Source organism: Doryrhamphus excisus, chromosome 5, assembly GCF_030265055.1.
Source record: "Doryrhamphus excisus isolate RoL2022-K1 chromosome 5, RoL_Dexc_1.0, whole genome shotgun sequence".
Classification (NCBI taxonomy): Eukaryota; Metazoa; Chordata; class Actinopteri; order Syngnathiformes; family Syngnathidae; genus Doryrhamphus; species Doryrhamphus excisus.
The window spans coordinates 12,725,703-12,747,859 of record NC_080470.1 but is presented as its reverse complement, the minus strand read 5'-3'; the positions used below and the strand labels follow the sequence as shown (position 1 = coordinate 12,747,859).

The window sequence follows — 22,157 nt, the reverse complement described above, 5'->3', positions numbered from 1 at the left end:
TTTCCTTTTAAGACTTGCATTTTTGTCCGAGTATACAAGAAGCTGTGTTATCAGGAATAAGTAGTTTAGTTTTAGCCCCACTATCGAAACTCCCAACACCAGTATGTGTGGGTGTGTGCGTGCATGTGTGTGTGCAGCAAGAGGGTGTGTCCTCGGTGTGTTCCATGTATTTAAAGGAGACGTGAACATGCAACCGGTCCAAGAGAGAAAAACCACAAAGCTTCCCGGAACAGACGATTTCTTCCTTGACTGACTTGAGTGAGTGTGACTTTGCGTCTCTCTTTAAACTATGTTTATAAACAGCCTTTGATTGAGAAATGAAAAATACATAATTGTACGTTCAAAACTCCTACCACAGATTTCATGCACAATAACTCACTCAAAAGTGTTTGAATTGCCACGCTGATCAGTTCACTTTCACTGATGTACATAAAATATTATATTTGCAGTATGGTGTAAACAAGTAGGTCGCATCCTTTATAGAGCAGGAGTCACAAAGTTTGAAATATAGTACCGCTGTTGCAGATCAATGAAAACATGTATCTCCTAATTTTGTCTGAAATTTGAAAGGGGCGAGAAATTAAATAAATCATTTTTTTATGCCGCTTATCCTCATTAGGGTTGCAGGGGTGACGAGTAAGCGTTTGCACCGTGCTTGAAACGGGCTTTGTGCACACTGGTATCACACTGATATTATATCTCCTCTCTGGGCACAGAGGGAGTCGGCTGCATCTGCGGTTCAGAAAGCAGCGGTTGCAGCTGGAGGGACCTAGCAGAGGTGGATAAACCTGGTTTTGATTCCGGTTTTCAATTAATAATACAAGAAGACTAGATAGAAATAAATGCATTGTGGAATACAAAAGGTGAGTTGTGGATACCAGCATTTTGTTCATGTTCTGGTAAAACAAGCATATTGGCTTGAAATAAGCTATGAAAATAAATGTAAAAGTAGCTTTCACAAGAAAAAACCTTGGTGATCCCAAATTAGCCAGTAGTACATTTAAACATTTACACTGCGTGTATGTAACCGGTATTGGTATCGTCCGATTTCACTCATGGATTATCGGTATCAGAACATCCCCAGTTATCATCGATGTACTTGATAATGCGTAATCACAACATGTATATCAAACGATAAAATGTTGTTGGAGGTTTTTTTTTAGCAGGCTTTGTATTCGAAATAGGTAGGCCTCAATGACGAGCGGCATTTACTTCCTCGGAAAGTAAATGCTTGTTTACATGTTTACAAAGATATGACAGACTGTACGTCACAAGGGGGAGAAACGAGAGCGCATGATTTGCTCACTTGCACATCAACGCTATCTTTAATGTCATCAAATTTATCAGTGAGACGTCATAATTCCCTTGTAGTAGTCCCTAATTATCAAAAACTATTGTGCACCCCTAGTTTTACTTCAATTTATTTTGTGGTTACTAAGAAAGTAAGCCTGATAAGCACAACGAGAGGCCATATTATGTGCCATAGTGTTCCGCGTGGGTATATACCCACCCACACAGCTGGATTTTTAATGTTTATTGTAAAATGGGCCCTCTCAGAATGAAGTGAAGATGTAATCCAAGTTGGCACTTGTCTTGCTGCCAAAAATTACGAGGCGGCTACAGTGGAAGGCCTGCATGGAGCAACACTCTATATGGGCCAGATTAAAGTCTGCTGGCGGGCTTTTTTTGACCGAGAAACGCGACAGACACGCCCACGATGCAGATACCACAGCTCACATGTGCAGCAGCTAATTACAAAATGTTGTCCGTGTAGTCAAACATTTTAAAATCACCTGGTGTGCAACATTCCAAGCAACCAGGCGCCTGCTGTCACACTATTGCATCACATGTGGAAAATTCCATGAATGATTATCATTTGGCAAACAAAAGCCCAGATCTCGCAGAACATGGTTTCCCTGCAGGAGGGTGGTGATGCAGCCAGGCTGCACCCTTCAACTCACTCATGACCAGTTTGCCTGCAGGCTGCTGCTTGTGCACCACTGGGATGAACAAAGCAACATTCACTCTTGGCATGTTACTCAGAGAAGCTTCCCGGGGTTTCTTGACTTGTTATGATCTCGTCATGGCTTCATTCTGCACTGCCACACATACTATACGTATTTAATTGCGCGTCACTGGATGTCGTATCTTTAAGGATTACGTGCTATTATTACATATATATTACATACGATGCTCCAAGTTAAAGGTGCCCTATTGAGAACTGAAAAATACAGAAAAATCCAAGAATCCCGGGGACACTTGTTGTTTTAGATTTTGTAAACCAAGCCAAGTAGATTTAGATTCGCCATCTCCATCTTGATGACATCCAGGTGACAAAGCGTATTATATTATTAATATGACCTTTTTATATTTACAATTGTGTACATTTTTGTATTACAAATATTTCACATTTATTCACATAAATATTTTCTCAAAATGTTATGACTTTATCCCAAAATGTTTAGACGTATGACAATTTCCCCAACCTAACTGCCCATTTATTGTTGGTTTTGTGTTTTCTCATGACATTATGGCGTGTGAAAACACTTTAAACAATGGTGCACGTATTTGTGGCCAAAAGAACTGCAGTTCCCATGATGTTTAGAGAGAGTCAAGAAAACGTGAATTGGAGTGAAGTGGACGCTAGTATTTGAGCGGACAAATCTTAAGTTTGATCAATATCTACTGCTTCTGCTTGGATGCCATTAAATAACCACCTTAATAAAGGATCAGGCAAAATGATCGGACACATTTCTAGGTTACATAAAAGGCAAATAAAGTAAAGAAACAAAAAAGTGTTTTTATTTTCGAAAAGTACATATAATGCCATTCTATTATGCTCATTATGTTTTAAAAATTAAATCAGTTCTTGCGGTGCACAGTCGGCCGGTTCACTTTTTTGTTTCTTTAATTTATTTGCCTTTTATTTAACCTACAAATGTGTCAGATTATTTTGCCTGACCCTGTATAATTATTCTTCTTAATACCATTATTAGATTTAGAATATTTTTCAGTTTTTACGACTATTAAAGGAAAACCACACTTGCTTTGGAATTTTTGAATTTTACCATGATCTACAATCCTTACTAGAAACATGAACACATACAGTATTTCTTTCCCTGTCTATACCGTAGTTAAGTGCAGTTTTAACAGCGTATGAACGTGCATTGTGGTCTGCGTCCTTGTGGTGTGTTAGAGCATCCATCGGTACTCTGTCGTACAGTATATGTCACAGTATATGTATTTACTACTGCTACCAGCAGAGGGTGGCGTATACTCATGTGGGAGTTGGAGACTTGTCCAGCTCCCTCAGTATGTGTAGCCAGCCTCCACAGTCGGCTTGGCTAAGGGAGAACCAGCTTGTCACTCAATCTCCTTTGTGCACCACTCTTGAGTATCCTCTTTGCTAGTGATCGCAGGGTTCCATTTGCAAATGAATTAAATGTAATGTAAATGAATGTAAATGAATATTAGGTTCATGGAGGTCGAGAAGGAGGAATAAAACACTACAACAGTAACAATATGTTTTAACAAGGATATAAAAACACTACAACCTAACAGTGCCGGAACGATGGAGACACGTCGGAGTAGTCAATATGGTGTGTCACATAATCATTTCTTGCATCCAAGAGATTGATCGTTAAAATTGAAACAAAATAATATATATATATTTTTTATTAATATTTATTTTAATTTTTTTTTAGAAACTAACACAGTTGAATTGCATGAAGCCATGAAAATATACAAATGTTACAAGTAGGAATCAATTTTAAAATGTTATTATATTTTTCTACTTTATTCAATATTGTCTTCATTTTTTTGCACCTCATATACAGTATATATACTTTGTGCTGCCAGCAAGAGTTGACGTTGTGCCAAAAGAAGAATGTGATCTTATGCACATATCTTGGCTCTTCATCAGGTTGTTTTTGTGTGAGTGCATTGATAAAGGGCCCTAGCCATTCAGCAGCAGGATGACACACTCCAGCTGCTTTGAGGTGTTTTCTTCACTGTCTGCCTGCCTGTCTGTCTGCAACCCACTCCTTGTCTTGGTGCCATTTTCAAATGAATGCAATGCGAGTCCATTGTTGGTGTTGCTGTTTGTTTGAAGCCCTGTTGTTTGTGCCTCGACAGCAATACTTGAAACTGCACAGGGACTGCAGTTGAGAATTACTCAACTGGCTGAACTGGCACATTCACAGAAATGTTTGCTCAGTAAGTGGCGGATAATTTCTCTTAGGAAGACGCAATGTGAGCACACTTGTAAATCAGAGCACACACTGACTTCCCGAAGGCTTTGTTCCACTCATCACTCAAAGTCAGCATCAATGAATCACATCTGGACATCTTTGATGGCATAAACTAAGGCGTAAAGGCAGGTGTGAGTGTATGCATCCTCGAAGGGGGGAACTGTTCTGAATTCCTGTATACTTGTCAGTGTCGTGTGGAACAGAATAACTCAAAAAGCAGCTCATAACAAATATGGTTTTCTCCGGGTACTCCGGTTTCCTTCCACATTCCAAAAACATGTTAGGTTAATTGGCCACTTCAAATTGTCCATAGGTATGAATGTGAGTGTGAATGGTTGTTTGTCTCTATATGTGCCCTGTGATTGGCTGGCGACCAGTCCAGGGTGTACCCCGCCTCTCTCCCGAAGACAACTGGGATAGGCTTCACCACCCCCGCGACCCTTGTCGGATAAGCGGTATAGAAAATGGATGGATTTCTCTGATTGTTCTGAACTCCTGTTTCCATGATCATGTTGCATTGAACAGAATACATAATGAAAGAAAAAAATAAGCACAAAACTCTTAAAGTTCAATCAATGAAATGTACTTTTTGGAATTTTTGGGGAGTTCTCAACTCCTAGATTTATGCCAGTGTCATCCTGAGCAGAATAACAAAGGAAGATAAGGCAGGGATGTAATCATAATGGTGTCGGAATTTGTTGCATTGAATGTATAATGTAGTATTTGACATAATGGGGAAAATAACAATTATAGTTCTGAATGTCAGTGTTGTACGGAGCAGAATAACACCAAAGATTTTTCCTAGAATGAAAATGTTTTGTTACAACAATACTCCTAATATAAGTAGGAAATAAAGTTGTATTTATTGATGTATTTATTGAAGGAAAATAAGTAGGGGTTTTAGGGGAATACATTTGTCATTTCAACATATGAATGTCAAAATTTCCACACGAAACAAAGAAAGAGAGCTGTTAATCATATATTTGTAAAATTATCATTTTGACTTTGTCTAACTGGTGTGAATGAAGCAGGCAAACAAAGATTACATTTAAATGAAATGGTATATTATAAATGTTTTGCAAAAGAGTACAATAAAATATAACAAACAGCCAGTGAAAAAAACCCACAGCTTTTACTTTACTTTTTAAATAAGACTCGCTTTGGGTTTAAAACCATGATGTACAAAACAACTGTGTAAAGGCTAGAAAAGATGCATCAACAGTTCCACTATTGTCACCTAATATTTACAGAGGATTGTGAAGAGACAAAAAGCATGGCTGTAATTACCCTAATGCTGCACTCTTCATACTGCCATGAAAAGAGCTTTTGATGCTGCTTTTGTTTTGGAGCATGTTGATAATTTTCTGCAGCAGATGATTTAAGGGTATATTTACTGGGAAAGCAACAGCAGCCATTGTCTGAGGATTTCTTTGCGATCAGGAGGTGGCCTGGCTGTCAGGCAAAAAAAAAAAAAAGGATGATAGCGCTAATTAACAGTGAGTCATCAGTAATGGATGATGTTTTAATAAGATGGCTTATAGGAGCTGCTGAGCTCAGCTGCATGAACCGACGAATCAGGTCTTCCACATGATTGCACTAATTGAATGAGCTCCTTGGTCACTGTAGGTGTTGTAGCTTTTAACCATGCCGAAGCTGTTGACTTCTCCAATTAGGGCTGAGCCTGAGTGACAGGTGTCTCTACCTGGTAACTGTTTACAGATGCCCTGTCCCCAGGATGCCCGTGGAGACACGCTCGCTCGGAGACTCATCAGCCGTGGGTCGATTTCCAAGCGTCAGCCTGGCTTTGGCTGACGATGACGAGGAGGCACCTGAAGGGAAGGATAATGCCTGTTGGAGATGGCTGCGTGGTGTCGGCCCGTGCTGCTGTCCCGAGTCGGAGAAGGATGACATCAAGGACACGCTGGTCACAGCGATGGATGATGGGGAGGCCGGGGAAAAGCCTGCGACGGAAGATAGCGAGCTCAGTGGTACCGACCTGGCATCTCCTACGTATTGTTAATTGTCTCCACCTAAACTCCTGTGTCCTCTGTGCTCCATTCCTCAGAGCTGCCCCTCAATGTGAAATCAATAGATCTGCTGAAAAGTAAAATGGCACAGAACCGCTTGGAGCACCGCACTGATCTCTACCAAAGCAACGACTGTATTGTGCGAAGGGGGCAGAAATTCCTTATGTGGATCACGCTGTCTCGGCCTTTCAACGCCAACACAGACAAACTTCACCTAGAACTGAAAACAGGTCAGTGCATCGTCCCTCTTCACAAAACAGCCTTCAGAGGCATGTGTGGGATGTCTGTGTGCCACCACATGGCCCGTCCTTTAATCCAACAATGGCAGCTGTTAAATTGGACAGACAGAAACCTTTTTCAATGACGCCATGTGCCGCCGACAAGTTGGTGGGATTTTTTTTGCTGCCGGTTATGTTCATTTGGCAGCCCGTGTGAGAAAAAAATAGATGTTCCGTTGCATTATTCTGTGGGAAATTGATGGAAAGCCTGGGAGAGAGAAGGGGTGGGGGGGTTGTGGTGGATTTTTTGGCTACTATTGCTATGGTAACAGCTCTGGTTGCTATGCTCCGGAGAGGAGAGCTCAGATGCTGAGCGCTCGGCCCTGCGCTGTTGCTGCGAAATCCCTTCCAGTGACAAGTCACCACCGTGCTCCCGCCACCAGCCACAGGAGCTTGAGCTTCCTGTTTACACACTATGGCAGATGTGAGACAGGAACGGAGGACAAAGACCTAGCCGCATCCTACAATTATAGCCAGCTATAGTGTCTCATAAAAATACACCCGTCACATTTCAGCAAGCCGTTTTATATAATAAGTATATTTTTATAATGATAAAAAGTTGGATATTCTACTCGGCGTACAGCATGTATAGCGGATTAAATTTACTATCCACTAAAAATGAGTCATCCCCTCTTCCAAACCCTCCTGCTGGCTTGACATTGGTGTTCTTCTCTCATTGCTCAACATTTGCAATAAAAGTGACCTGTAAATATGAGATTAGATTCTACGGTAGGACCGCCCCACTGTAATTATGTACGACCGACCGTAATTATGCCTCCCACTTATTGAAGATGCATTTAAAGTGTAAAATGTATAGGTAATGAAAGGTGATCCATGGACGAGTAGAAGTTACAGTAAATACTGGATAGATTTCACTTTTGCATCTCACAGAAGCTATGGTGCCTTCAAGTTAGTGCTTCATGACAAAACATTAAAACGTAAAAATCTTGTTTTTTTCTTTTAAACAGTGAAAGATGGATGCTGTACATCCTGTATTTACCTGTATTATCACATATTTATAATGGTAAATAATGGTGTATGCAACAGTAAAGCCGTGACATTATGAGCAGACTCCTAATGAGGCTCGTTATTCTTTTGTTAGGATAAAAAAACCCAAATGAGGGACCACTTTTCCGCTGTCCCAGCCTGTTTGATGTTAAACCACAAAGAGTCATCCAGCTGGCAGCTTACGCTAGTTTGCAGGCGTCGCTGCACTGCTGATATCTGTGCACTGCAAAAGCGTGCAGCAGGATGCTCAAGCACACAGCCAGTTTTGAAACAATAATGTTTACATTTTCAACATTTGAATGAAAGTCAGTGATTTGAGCTGATCAAGATAACTTTGTGGTTGGCGCAATCTGCGAGAGGCAGGCCATGGGCTATAATTTTCAAGATGCGGCGCCGTCTGAAAGCATGCAAATGGCGGCACGCTCAGACAATTTTGCTATTCCCCACAATGTCACCTGTTGCGGGATTGAAGGCGAGCGTGATGAATGGCAACTAAGGTCCTGTGCATTCTGGTTGACTTGCAGAGATGGTATGTAATGCCTGCTGCATGCACATTAAAGTGGGAAAAGACTTTATTGCTGTACTGTATTACTCTTAATCATTACAATGAAATGGCTGCATCCCCCCGTGTGCTAAGATAAATTCAGCAATATGGATATGCATTCATGTCACTATGAATGAGTCGAGCAGTCTGCTCTAAGTGGATAGTGGCACATTTAATATATGTTATATATTGCCATTTTAAAGGCCTCCTACTAAACGTGAGAAAAATCAATCATCTCTCTCACTTCTTTCTTCCACTTTTGAGAGAAGAGGTGCTGAAACGATTGATTTTGTATTTGTATTTTATTTGAAGGTGCATACAAGTACAGTGGAATACATCACATAATTCAATTCACAGTTCCACGTATCCAAAAGGAGTAGGAAGAAGCAAATCTTATTTAATCCTAATCTTGCAGTACATTTATTCACTTCCTGTATTCCACCCATCCATTTTCTTGCAGCTTATCCTCACTAGGATTGCGGGGGCATATGCTGGAGCCTATCCGAGCTGACATCCCGGATGGCAGCGGTTAAACAGAATTGTTTAGTTGGGATGGCAGTAGTATGCCGAAAATGTTTTATTAAGTGAATACTTGAGCACAGAAACACAAAAAGGTGTGTTGCCATTTGAGCTTACTAAAGCTTTTTGTAACGGTGTAAATTGTAGCATCAAGGCTAGACAACACGCATTCAATACCCTATTGTGGTACTTTGTCAATTGTTGAAAAATCCAACATCTTTAACCACAGTTATACATATTAATGTGTCCAACTCCTGTTTAATACAGACAGAAACAACACTGGTTACGTTTACATGCAGTCAAATCACACTATCATTACCGGAACGGTTGTGCACGGCCGTGTCAACACCAAAACACCTGAATATTCTCATGTTCTGGTTTTTAAAAACCCGGATATTAGCCCTGGGTTAGTCCTTTGCTAACCTGAATATGGGGTCATGTATATGCCTGCAGTGATGATGTAACCACGGTGTGCACCAGACGATGTTGGTGGAACTGTGAGTGAGTTTCTGCCTTCTTGCTTCTCAATGAGAAGTGCAGATTGTGATTTTATGCAAAGCATCAAGTTGTTAACTAACGTTATCGTTTCAGACATCTAACGCAGCGCCACTTGTGGAACTGGTTGGCAAATTACTGCCCGTGGAAAGATTGCTTTTTAGAGTGTTGCTGCAGCTGAGATCAAATAATGGTGTGTGTATGAGAGAGAGACAGAGAGAGACACACACTCAGGACATGGTGTTTATATATGTTAATACTAGGGGTGCTCCGATCGATCTGCCACAGATCGGTATCGGGTGATATCAGCGCAATCGGACGGTATCTTGCTTTAAAACATCGATCCCCTCAAACTGCAGCATTTAGAACAAGCATGTCTGCCGTGTGTGGGACTTCCAGTCTTACATAATGAGGGACTTTTACTACAGGAAGAACTCATCGATTTCACTAATGGATTATCAGGATCGGTATCGGCAGCATAAAATCCTGATGGGAACATCCATCCATTTTCTATACCGCTTATCCTCACCAGGGTCGCGAGCATGCTGGAGCCTATCCCAGCTGACTTTGGGCGAGAGGCGGGGTACACCCTGGACTGGTGGCCAGCCAATCACAGGGCACATATAGACAAACAACCATTCACACTCACATTCATATTCAGGAGGAATGCCCCTCAGGTTGCTGTTCAGCACGGCAAGCGGCCACCTTTAATAATAAATAAATAAACATCCATGCGAAAAGTGTTTGACTGACAGTGTCAATCAAAAGTGACTAGCGAGCCTTATCTTTGCAAACGCTGAATCTTTTAGACCAGCATGTGTGTGACGGCGCTTGTCAAAATGTTTTTTTGATGCACTTTTATGTGCAGACATCATAACTGCTTCTCACAGAGACACGGTTCCACTACTGTGTGCGTGTTACTGCATTAATGAGGCCACTACACTAGCCTCTATTGGCGGGGGTCCCGTTTTATGATGGGGGAAGTAGGGGGGGGGTGGCCGAGGAAGTAATGGTTGGTCCCTGCTACTATAAGAATGCATTGCTTATATGTATGCTTATATGTTGTTAGGGCAACACATTGTAGTGTTCTTGTCCAAACATAGCCAGTGAGGTCGGAATGCAGGTGTGTCTTCAAGCAAATAAATACACTTTTTCTGATGCACATGCTCTTCTCTCAGGCGTAGCAAGACTTGTTCATGCTGCATGTCTCCCTTTACCGCCCTCAGGGCCTCTGCCAACAGTGTCAAAGGGAACTCACATCATCATCCCCCTGGTGGATGTGCCGCAGGATAACTGCTGGCAGGCCGTTGTGGTGAAGCGGGATGGCGCAAGGATGAAGCTGTCGATCAACTCCCCCGCCACTGCGGTTGTCGGTCGCTATCGCCTCCAGGTGGAAACGAAATACCCAAGTGGCCAGGCCATTTCTGCACATGAGCCCGTTAATGACATCCATCTTCTGTTCAATCCCTGGTGTGAAGGTAAAAACAAAATATGCTGACAAAATCCCAACTCATCATCGCTGTCCAGTTGTTTTTGGTTTCTAGCAAGTACTCAGGACACCAAATATGCTGACTGACACCTGTTGCTGTTAGCGCTTTGTCCAGGGGCACATTACTGTCAGCCCTTAGTGGCTTAGTGGCATGCTGATTTTCTTAATTGGCATCCCTCCCCCCAATGTGCACTACAAATTTGCACAACATGATTATTGTTGTTATTGGATAAAGTCTATGAGGATGCACCTGCAGTTCAGCTAAAAATGCTCATCTGTTGTGACGTTTTTACATTTGCTATGGGTTCTTAAACATGTGTCACAGTAAGTGTATTTGATGAAAAATAGCTTTTAAAAACACACTAATCTGATCTTTTATACATAAAGTATGCAATATCAGATGCAAAATTTATTTTAGGGCACAACATTGCACAAAATAGCTGCACAGGAATCGAGTGGTTAGCGCGCAGGCCACACAACATTTCACTTATAGCTCCGGACTGAGCACAAACTAAGAAGGAACAGGACAGTTGCATGCATAAATATAATTCATTATCTATATTCCACAACATACTTTAAAAAAGGCCACACAATTAGACTCATATCCTGCACTGTTATGCTTTTCCACTTTTCCTACCTATAAATGTAGTTAGAATGTTAGAATGCCAAAGTTTCATATAATGAGGTTTGTGCTTATCTGTGTACCATTACCAAGTTTTTTTAAACACTGGTAGTCCCGCAAAACACATGACACTAACACTAAAATGCTAAAGGTACTTACCATTGAGAGACATCTTGAAGTAACCCCTTTTCTTGACAAACTTCGGACTGTTCAGTCAGATTCTGGAAGAACTACAACGCTTTCTGTGCTGGTTATTGTGTGTAGCTGCTCTATAGGAGTTCACAACTCAATGCAAAAGGCCGAAAATGAGCATAATAGGTCCCCTTTAAGCTCCAGCTGAGGAAGAACATGACAACTGCATGTATAAGCCTATATGAAATAACATTAAAGACTGCACTAAATGAATATGGTCAGAAACGTCTGCCTACCTCTGAAAATGTATAAATGTCACTAAAATTAAAAAGTATAATTGTGTTAGCATGAATACATCAAATATAAAGTGAGCTAATTAATACAGTCCCACACATTACACACTGATATGTGAAGTATATGAAATGACACATTTACTGTATGGGTTGTATTAATGTATTTTGTGGCTGCCAGTATGGATGTTATATATATTGTACTCGCCATTGTACCAGGTGACGCAGTGTTCATGGACGCTGAAGAGGAAAGGAAAGAGTATGTCCTCAACGAGGTTGGACGCATCTACTACGGCACCCGGGACCAGATTGGAGTCCGCACATGGAACTATGGACAGGTGAGCGTGTCTGTCGTGTCATCATTGAAAGGAAAGCAGAGAGTCATTTGCTGCTTTTGTTATTTATTTTTTTGCTTTCAGTTTGATGAAGGGATACTGGCTGCATGCCTCTTCGTTTTGGAGAAGAGTGGGACTCCTCCATCTGGGTGGGGTGACCCTGTTAATGTGGTGCGAGTTGTGTCAGCCATGGTGAGACAACACCAAGTTCTGTGGCTTTGCTTGATGGAAGCCATGTTTTCTAACCAGTCATGCTCAAATTGTACGCACATGTGCTTTTTCGTTCGTTTATGGGGGTCAAACATTGAGATTAAATGACAGCGCCACCATGGGGAGGACACATTTTAACACTTTTGTGTGCAAGCGGTTCAAGACGGGAAAAGTTAGCAAAGTGTGATCCAATATTGTAAAAATAAAATAATTTAATAATGAAATTGAGAAATTACTAGATATTTCAGACATCCCTCCTCACATTGCGGTTCGAATTCTGCTTCACTCTTTTTTATGTTTTGTCACTAATATATTTATTAACTCACACGCTACCGTTTTTTTTCAACCTCGCTGCCAAAAACATATTTATGCGTTTTTGTACACATCTTTTTTACTGAGTTTTTTTTCCTTGACAAAAAGACTAAGAAATTTAGAAAAATAAATATTGCACAAAGGGCTGCCAGGTTCTACTGAAGGAGAAGCACAAAGAGGTGATGATGCAACTCCACAATAGAAGATAGCATGTTTGGTGCAGTTTTAAGCCAAAAAAATGGCCACAAGGTGGCAGAAGTCCATGTTAATAACATAGACTTTTTCTATACTCAAACTATGAAAATATTCCATTCTACATATTCTGTTATACATTTGCTTGTACATTTCATAAATAAGTATTGCTACTTGGCGGAAATTCACATATTGCGGTCAGGTCTGGAACAATTGAACGGCGATAAACAAGGGATTGCTGTACTGTACATTAATTAGCTATTGGCCCGCTGCACGGCGGTCGAGTGGTTAGCGCGCAGACCTCACCAGGGTTCAATTCCACCCTCGGCCATCTCTGTGTGGAGTTTGCATGTTCTCCCCGTGCATGTGTGGGTTTTCTTCGGGTACTCCGGTTTTCTCCCACATTCCAAAAACATGCTAGGTTAATTGGCGACTCCAAATTGTCCATAGGTATGAATGTGAGTGTGAATGGTTGTTTGTCTATATGTGCCCTGTGATTGGCTGGCCACCAGTCCAGGTTGTACCCCGCCTCTCGCCCAAAGACAGCTGGGATAGGCTCCAGCACCCCCGCAACCCTCGTGAGGAAAAACGGTAGAAAATGAATGAATTAATTAATTAATTTATTGGCCTATATTGAATTGGTTTTAGCATCTTTAATCCACAAAGTGTATCTAAGTGGCCCCCTGCATCCTTTTAATTAACCTCCCGTTGTCTATTAGATCAACTCTCGTGATGACCAGGGCGTTGTGGAGGGAAACTGGTCAGGAAACTATGCGCAAGGAACATGTCCCACAGTTTGGAGCGGAAGTGTGGAAATATTGAGGGAATACCACAAAAATAGCGGCACCCCTGTTAAGTACGGCCAGTGTTGGATCTTTGCTGGAATCGTCACAACAGGTAAACGTGTCTTTACTCATGTTTATGAAACAAAGTTTACTTTTGGTCCAATGATAAATGTCCAACTGTCTCACAGTTTTGAGGTGTTTGGGCATTCCCAGTCGGACTGTGACTAACTTCAGCTCAGCCCATGACACCGACGTCTCCTTGACAACAGATGTGTACCTGGATGAGAACCTCGAGCCCATAGCTCATCTGAATGCTGACTCTGTCTGGTGTGTGCACACATCATCCCTGTCATGCTGTGTCCAGTAATACACTTTTTACTCATCATGACACACCGCTTTATTGATGTGGAAACAGATGTTTCTTATCACTGTGTGATAAAGAAAAACATCACATATAGGGTTCACCATTGGAAGGATAACGTTCATTCATCATGAAATATTTCAAGTGACTTCTGTCACCAGATGGGACTGAAATCAAGGCTGAATTGTGCGGTCTGGATACAGAAAAAAAGAAAATAAATCTAATAATTACTATTTAATTAATCCCCGGCTGCACGGTGGAGAGTGGTTAGCGCACAGGCCACAAAGCTACGAGACCTGGGTTCAGGCATGGATTAAGGCGTGGGTTTGCTCCGGGGACTCTGGTTTCCTCCTACATTCCAAAAACATGCTAGGTTAATTGGCGACTCCAAATTGTCCATAGGTATGAATGTGAGTGTGAATGGTTGTTTGTCTATATGTGCCCTGTGATTGGCTGGCGACCAGTCTAGGGTGTACCTTGCCTCTCGCCCAAAGACAGCTGGGATAGGCTCCTGAATCCCTGTGACCCTCGTGAGGATAAGCGGTAGAAAATGAATGAACAAAAGATTTCTCATTTGGAAAAAAAATGTCTGGTGGAGGGAGGCACGGCGGTCTAGAGGTTCGCGCACAGACCTCACAGCTAGGAGACAAGGGTTCAATTCCACCCTCGGCCATCTCTGTGTGGAGTTTTCTCCAGGTATTCCGGTTTCCTCCCACATTCCAAAAAGGTTAGGTTAATTGTCGACTCCAAATTGTCCATAGGTATGAATGTGAGTGTGAATGGTTGTTTGTCTATATGTGCCCTGTGATTGGCTGGCGACCAGTCCAGGGTGTACCCCGCCTGTCGCCCGAAGACAGCTGGGATAGGCTCCAGCACCCCCGCGACCCTCGTGAGGAAAAAGCGGTAGAAAATGAAATTAATGAATGTCTGGTGGGCACTCTACCTGAGACGATAATAATTTAATTAACGAGTGCATTGCCAGGTGCATGCGTTTTCCTCGTCTCCTGCTTCCAAACAGGCAGGAAGAGGTTTCACTGTGTGCATTGCTTTTAGCACCTTGGAGCGTTTGTTCCATAGAACCACAACATGAACAGAATCAGCCATCTTTATTACAATGCTCTGAAAACATGGACACCAATGGAAACCATTTGGGCATCCAAATAAGTGCAGAAGAACCCGGCCAGGAAAATGGAAAAATTAAGCTGTTGTTGTTTTTGAGTCAGTTAGCAGGCAACACGGTTCCGCCCCGGCCTCGAACTTAATCCAGCACCAACACCAAAGTTTGCTACAGCGAAAAAGGGGTCACGTCATGAAAGCGTCAACTTCTAAAGCAAGTGTTTGAACGCCTTCTCTCGAAAGTGGAGCAATCAAGTGAGGGAGATGATAAATTTTTTTCATGTTTTGTGCTCATAAGCCAGCTCAAGGGACACATATTACTGTGAGAACATCAATAAAACATCACTTTTGCACAACAGGGGACCTTTAAACATACTATTTATATGTCAGTTATGTATCAGTAATTGTGTTGTACTGTCTCTCCCTCGCCACTGTTTTATAACAAGTTTATAACAGCTTTACTCCACTGACCGTCAACTACATCTGTCTATGCCCCTCTAATATACCATATTTCAATCTTCCTTAATCCTCAGAAAAAGTAGAAATTGTGTCACTTGAACCAAGTCATGTAAATCTGGGGGCCTGCAGCAGCTTCCTGTCACAGCCTTTTGTGGTTACATTAGATGAAAATAAACACGAAATTTGGCTGCAGATAAAAAGAGAGATGGCAACAAGCTGTGTCCCATGTGAAAAAAACTGAGAGCAGCCAACAAGAGAGAAGCTTCAGATCACCTGATAAAGGTTTGACTGTTTGCCATTGATGCATTTGGCAGATGAAGTAACGTGTGTTCAGCAACAGATTAACCAAAAATAAACATCATTGATGTGCATTTATTAACTATCAATTCTGGTTTTATTTTCCTTCCAGGAACTTCCACGTGTGGAATGACTGCTGGATGGCTCGCCACGATTTGCCTCCAGGTATGGGAGGATGGCAAGCGCTGGACGCCACGCCTCAGGAGACCAGCCAGGGCACCTTCCGCTGTGGCCCCGCCTCCCTCGCTGCCATCCGCAACGGTCAGGTCTTCCTCAAGCATGACTCACCGTTCGTTTTCGCAGAGGTCAGAGCACAAATATGGGATAGTGTTATGTTGAACTTGTATTCATTTTGGCAGTATCCCTAATGAAATGGAGTGTTAGCGCTGATAATGTTGTCATGCTAGCCAGGGTGCTTGTGTGCTATTTAAGAACATTTTTCTTAAATATTTAAACTATGCTAATAAAATTGCATTATTTTCTTAAAATCTTTATGATGAATTTTCTGTTCTATTTGTTTTTACTGCTGCTGTTAATTTTGCAACTATTTAAAATGTTCTCTTAATTATGATTTTGTTACTTTGACTTTGGTCTTGTAACAACCGATTTTCCCCCAAATTTACTTTATTCATTCGGTTTTTTTTTTGTTAAAAAATACAACACATATACGTACATATATATTTTATACATATTTTTTTATATTTTAACTTTACGCTACTTTCTCATTAAATGACAACATTATTCTTGTAAAATTACAACCTCATGAGATTACAACTTTTTTCTCTTAATATTGATCACCACAGATCAATATGAAATAGCGACGGGTGGCTTACACTAAAGGACAGGCGCTAAAGTGCTAAAACATCACATTACATACAGAATGCTAGCTAAAAGATCAGAAAGATTAGTTCTATGTACAGAAAGAGCTAACTAGTAGCTATTTTCACTTTGGGAGTAACCCAACAAAGTGGAATGTTAAAATTTGCCTTCAGCTAGCATGCTAACAGCAAGCATGGTTAACATAGGAACATTTCTTGGTGCTGAAATCAGAAAACTCCACATGAAATGCCAAATTCTAGTGTGTATGCTGTCACATAAGAACTAGAGGTAAAGTGTCTGAGTCCACCTATGAAGTTGATAAGTGTGTAACCTACAGGACTTTGCTGTTCACAGTGTGGCTGCGTGTCCTGTGTATTAACATGGAGCCATATGGCGGCTGTCAAAAGTGACACTTTGCATTTGTCTCCCCTGCCGCTCCTCAGGTGAATAGCGATAAAATCTACTGGCAGAGGAACCAGGATGGGACTTTTTCGAAAATCCACAGTGAGAAAAAGATTGTGGGTCACCTCATCAGCACCAAGGCTGTAGGCTCTGATGAGCGCAGTGATATCACGCATCTTTACAAACACCCTGAAGGTATCATCAAGCATAGACTTTAAGTAAATATCCAAGCCTCTGGTTAAAAATATGTTTTTTGTTGGGGTTTTTGTCAGGCACAGAGGCTGAGCGCATCGCTGTGGAGACGGCGTGTCGGTACGGCTCCAAGTCGGAGGCGTATTCCTCTCCCACTGCGGAGGACGTCGCCATCGCGGTGGCCATGGACGGTGATGGTCCACAAATGGGGAAGGATGCAACGTTGACTATCACGTTGCGAAACAGCAGCGCGGAGCATCGCCATATCCTCATGCACAGCCAGGTGGCGGTGATGTACTACACCGGAGTCCACAAGGCCAATGTCAAGACGGACCACACCGACCTGGACCTGCTACCCACTGAGGGTGAGTTGTTGTTTCGAAAACAAATCAGCACAGTTTTCATTTCAATAAGGTGTCATCTTTTTTCTTTAGTCAAGGTTTTGGAGTGGATGCTTGAGTACAAAGACTATAAGGACCAGCTGGTAGACCAGGCTGCCCTCATGCTGACGTTATCGGGCCGGGTCAGGGAGACCCAGCAGGTCCTGGCCACTCAGTTCAGTTTCCGACTCAGGACACCGAACCTCCTCTTAAAAGTGAGCAAAACATCACAGGGGTGGCTTTCATTCATTCATTCATTTTCTACCGCTTTTTCCTCACGAGGGTTGTGGGGGGTGCTGGAGCCTATCCCAGCTGTCTTCGGGCGAGAGGCGGGGTACACCCTGGACTGGTCGCCAGCCAATCACAGGGCACATATAGACAAACAACCATTCACACTCACATTCATACCTATGGACAATTTGGAGTCGCCAATTAACCTAGCATGTTTTTGGAATGTGGGAGGAAACCGGAGTACCCGGAGAAAACCCACACATGCACGGGGAGAACATGCAAACTCCACACAGAGATGGCCGAGGGTGGAATTGAACCCTGGTCTCCTAGCTGTGAGGTCTGCGCACTAACCACTCGACCGCCGTGCCGCCCGGGTGGCTTTCAATTATTTAAAAAAAAAAAGACTAATATTATTCTCTCGCACAGCCCATCGGGAGGGCCGTTGTCGGGGAAAAGATGGCGGTGGAGATCTCCTTCACCAACCCTCTTTCGCAAGTGCTGACGTCGGTCATATTCCACGTGGAGGGTCTGGGCCTGGAAACGGCTCACAAGATTCATTATGGGTGAGCAGAGAATGATCCAGCCCTACTTTTTCCTTGTTTTGTCCGTCTGTTAGTCATTTTCTGTTCCTCCCTTCAGCAATATAGGCAGCCGGGCCGCCGTGTCTCTGACAGAGCACTTTGTCCCCACCCTGGCCGGGCAGAGGAAATTACTGGCATCGCTTCACTGCCAGCAGCTCACGCAAGTTCACGGTGTGACGGACATCACCGTGCATGAAAAAACCTATGGTGCTCTATAGGGAATGACGTTTTTTCCTGTAATAAGGAAACACTATTTAAAGGTTGACATTGGATACCAAGAGAGGAAAAAAACCCTAGGGAAATGCACGGTTTGACCTCGGAACAGTCTGAAAGTATAAGCTGGAGTCACACTCCAAATAATTAAAAGGTGCAACCGCTTGTCCTTGACAGGTTTAGTTTCAGTATGGTTAGATGAAATTTTTTTATGTCTAGTAGAAGGTTGTGTGATCTGCAATTAAATTGCAATCAAGCGTAAACCATGACATCACAGTCTATTAACACCCCCCTCCAAAATCTCTCTCATGGCTTGACATTCCATAAAACATATCTTAGTTTTTAATGCATTATTTCCTGTGTCCACAACTAGCTCACAGGGCGTAAAACCCACCTTCACCAATTTTGGATTGACATTTGCAATAAAAGTGTTGTTGCACAGTATGTGCTCAACACACCCCGACGCAGAGCCTCAAAAGGTTCACGGCCGCGTCAGTAGGAATGGTGTACAGACAACGCAGGAACATAAACATAGCATAAGACTCCAGCGGTGTCCCAACACTTTTATTTACTCCGAAACTCACATCAAAACTAAGGCTGAGCATTTTATTGTTTTGAGTCGTAACAGCAGCTAACTGCTTTTTGCACTTAAGAATGTTAAAGACTTTTCCGCTTGTGGTTAAACATGTGAGTGTTTTTCTTGTTTTTACATCTGAAGGTTTAATGTATTGTTAGAATTGTACAATAAAAAAAGTGTAGAGAAACAATCTAATTTGCACAAGTGGCCATTATGAATTTGCATGTAATCTTAATGGACGCTGTAGGAGAGAGGAATAACATTGTGAGAGACGAAAACAAATATAACAACAAATATAAATACGACAAAATCATGTTTTTCTGATGCTTCTTTATGTGGTTTGGTCGGCATTAGGCCAGTATGAGATTCTGATGGTATAGTCTACTGAACCATGCAACTCATGTCATATGACACATACAGTATTTTCATAGTAAGAAAAATGCAATCAATCACTGGCTCAGTCAGTGGCTCAAGAAGGTCACAGCATAAATAATAAAAAGAAGCTCATACTGTTACGTTATTATTTTTTGGCATGGTGAATGTGCAGTGTTTTTGAAGCTATGACTTTTTCATTCCGTGGTATACTTTGAAACCATTAACTCCGGTGTACTGCCATGGTCTTTAACGAGAGCACACACGTCTATACCTTTTCCACTCTTAAACCAGTTCAATCCCCGGAGACAACTTACATCAGTCTTTTTTTTTTTTTTAAAAAGAGAATATCTGATGACTCCTGATCCCTCCTGCTACATCTTCTTATTCTCTGGCAGACCCAGGTAGGTAGGAAGTTAACAAACTGAGTGACGCACAGTTCTATTACAATGTTTTTATGACTCTATTTGCAAACAGAGAAAAACCAAGGCTGTGAAATGATTTGTACATCAAATGATTTGTACATAATTTACAACTATGAGTGAAATTGAATTTACTGTATTTTATGAACAAAAAGATAATTGACAGGACACAATTATACATATGTGTATGTATAAACATCAAATTGAATTCAAGCAAAAACTTACCATATACAGTATGTCTGAAACTCTATTACTAGTCTATTACACTAGTCTGTTTAATAGTAGAACAACACCTGATACACACTTACAGTATCTGTTCTATTGCGAGCCATGGAGTTGCATTCAAAGACACAAATTTAAGATGAATTCACATGTTTTGATTGTAGATGTATTTTTGGATCAAACTTAAATGCATAAAATTGTGCTTCCGTAAGTTGATCCACTTATTGTTTTTGTTTGTATTTCTTTTAGACCTCACATACTCCCATAATAAACATATTATTGGGATTTTCGGATTGTCCATGAATGCATCTCACAGTCTCCAGTGACAAAGAGGAAGTTCCATTCCGAGAAGGACTAGTGATGTGTCCAGGAGTTGGAAATACATATAATTTATTGGAATTGGAAGTGTTCGGCGTCAGACTCTACACTTTGCTTCCGTCTGCCGTCAAAACAGATACGCATGATAATTAATCAATGAATAAATATATATAAATATTTTAACGTAAGTAATTACATAAATGAATTACAGCCTCGCTTTACAATTAGGTACACATAAATACAGTACTTCCTGAGGAACTAATGACCAAGGCACAAACATTTACAGTACTGAGGAACTAATGATGAACTACTTTGTAGGTTTGTCCCTCATTAACTGGTGTATTTTTAAGTACTTTATTGTAAAGTGTTAATGATGGACTAGAACTAGTTCAATCCACTTTAGACATTTGGGGAATAAACAAAAGTTGTGAATGTATTTTTTGGCCTCATGTGTGTCTCTTAATGGTGAACACAGGCGAAGTTGAGTGGATAGGAGGCGAGTTACGAGTGGTGGAAAAGAGCCAAAGAAAAAGTGCTGTCTGACCTTGATGATGTTTTGCCTTGGTTGCATTCTATTCCACTCCTTTTCGAGCACCCTGTATACTATATATGTATCTCATGTCTTGACTGGATACCCTCCATTAATGAGGGTCACATGCAGCCTTTTTTTTTACTCATGATAACTTGACAAATTGTGGTGGGCAACCACCAGAATACTTCCAATGTCAAGTGGAAGCAATTCAGTTCACCCTGCCAATTGTTGAAACTTTAATTACTACAATACATCAGTGTGTAAGATGGAGTTGACTGGCTTTTATGCTATAGAAATATGTGTGTATGTGTGTGTGTGTGTGTATGTATATGACTAGAGATGATATATGTGTGCATTCTTTTTATAGCAAAACTAGATGATAAATTATTTTCAGGGTGAGAGTGATTAAGTAAATGAATGGGGTTTTCTTTTGTATTTTTTCACATTACATACAAAATGTAATTATATTTTGAGTGTCTTTGTGGTTATTAAAATGGAACAGGACATGTGAACAATATTACATGCCAATAATTTGGTCATAATTATTATTAATTTAAAAATATTATTAATTATTATTTGGTCATAATTATTAGAATTCAATATCCTGAGCTCGCCTAAACTATTTCTCTTGTTTAATAATGATGATAATAATAATAATAAAGTTGAATAAGCCATTACTCAGATAATGAGAAAAAAATGATTCCTTCTTTAAGTCACGATGCTGAAATGGCACCAAATTGTGAGAATGACCCATGTCTGTCTTAAATATACTCCCTCTGAATACCACATCCAATTTCTGTGTCCGACCTCGTCTTCTTGTAACCTTTTGAGTTTATTCATTAACGTTCCTCCTGTGCTCGAGTCCTGCCACTTGTGCTCGGCTGGTGTAGCGGCGGCGGCGGCGGCGACACATTTCCCAGGAATATTCCTGGGAAATGTCAAAGCAGATGAAGCGCTAATGTGTGGCACGCTGTGTGTGACATGCTGATTAAGAAGCAAGTGTGGACACTTCATGTTTCACATCATCAATTTCAATATTCAATATTTTTTCCTCCGTTTGACACAGAACAGTTTTTCCATTTGTTACGCAACATGAATATCATATAATAGAATAGAATAGAATTTTCCAATAAGTTCTTTCACACTATTATGGTAGAAAATGTTTTTTAGTAAAG

General features: G+C 41.3%; 1 protein-coding gene across 2 annotated transcripts; it reads left to right on the top strand.

The window, feature by feature from the left end:
* The first annotated feature begins 170 nt into the window (after window positions 1-170).
* On the top strand, window positions 171-21,747 carry LOC131129952 (protein-glutamine gamma-glutamyltransferase K-like). Of its 2 annotated transcripts, none has more exons than XM_058073945.1 (14): window positions 171-258; window positions 5,985-6,238; window positions 6,316-6,507; window positions 10,348-10,599; window positions 11,874-11,992; window positions 12,074-12,181; window positions 13,423-13,600; window positions 13,677-13,815; window positions 15,834-16,026; window positions 16,984-17,137; window positions 17,215-17,499; window positions 17,569-17,729; window positions 18,172-18,308; window positions 18,385-21,747. In XM_058073945.1, exons 2-14 carry the CDS (start codon window positions 5,986-5,988, stop codon window positions 18,542-18,544), a joined length of 2,331 nt encoding a protein of 776 aa, XP_057929928.1. In that variant the 5' UTR covers window positions 171-258; window position 5,985; the 3' UTR covers window positions 18,545-21,747. The 2 variants fall into 2 exon arrangements, with proteins under 2 accessions (XP_057929928.1, XP_057929927.1); XM_058073944.1 differs by having other exon boundaries at window positions 176-258; window positions 5,970-6,238.
* Window positions 21,748-22,157: the final 410 nt, after the last annotated feature.

What these genes read in the sequence shown, in the direction of transcription:
- LOC131129952 (XM_058073945.1), top strand. Translation starts at nt 5,986, where the DNA reads ATGCCCGTGGAGACACGCTCGCTCGGAGACTCATCAGCCGTGGGTCGA. An exon ending in TGCGAGTTGTGTCAGCCATG is followed by an intron (nt 12,182 to 13,422) that starts GTGAGACAACAC and finishes GTTGTCTATTAG; the next exon opens with ATCAACTCTCGTGATGACCA. An exon ending in CACCGAACCTCCTCTTAAAA is followed by an intron (nt 17,730 to 18,171) that starts GTGAGCAAAACA and finishes TCTCTCGCACAG; the next exon opens with CCCATCGGGAGGGCCGTTGT.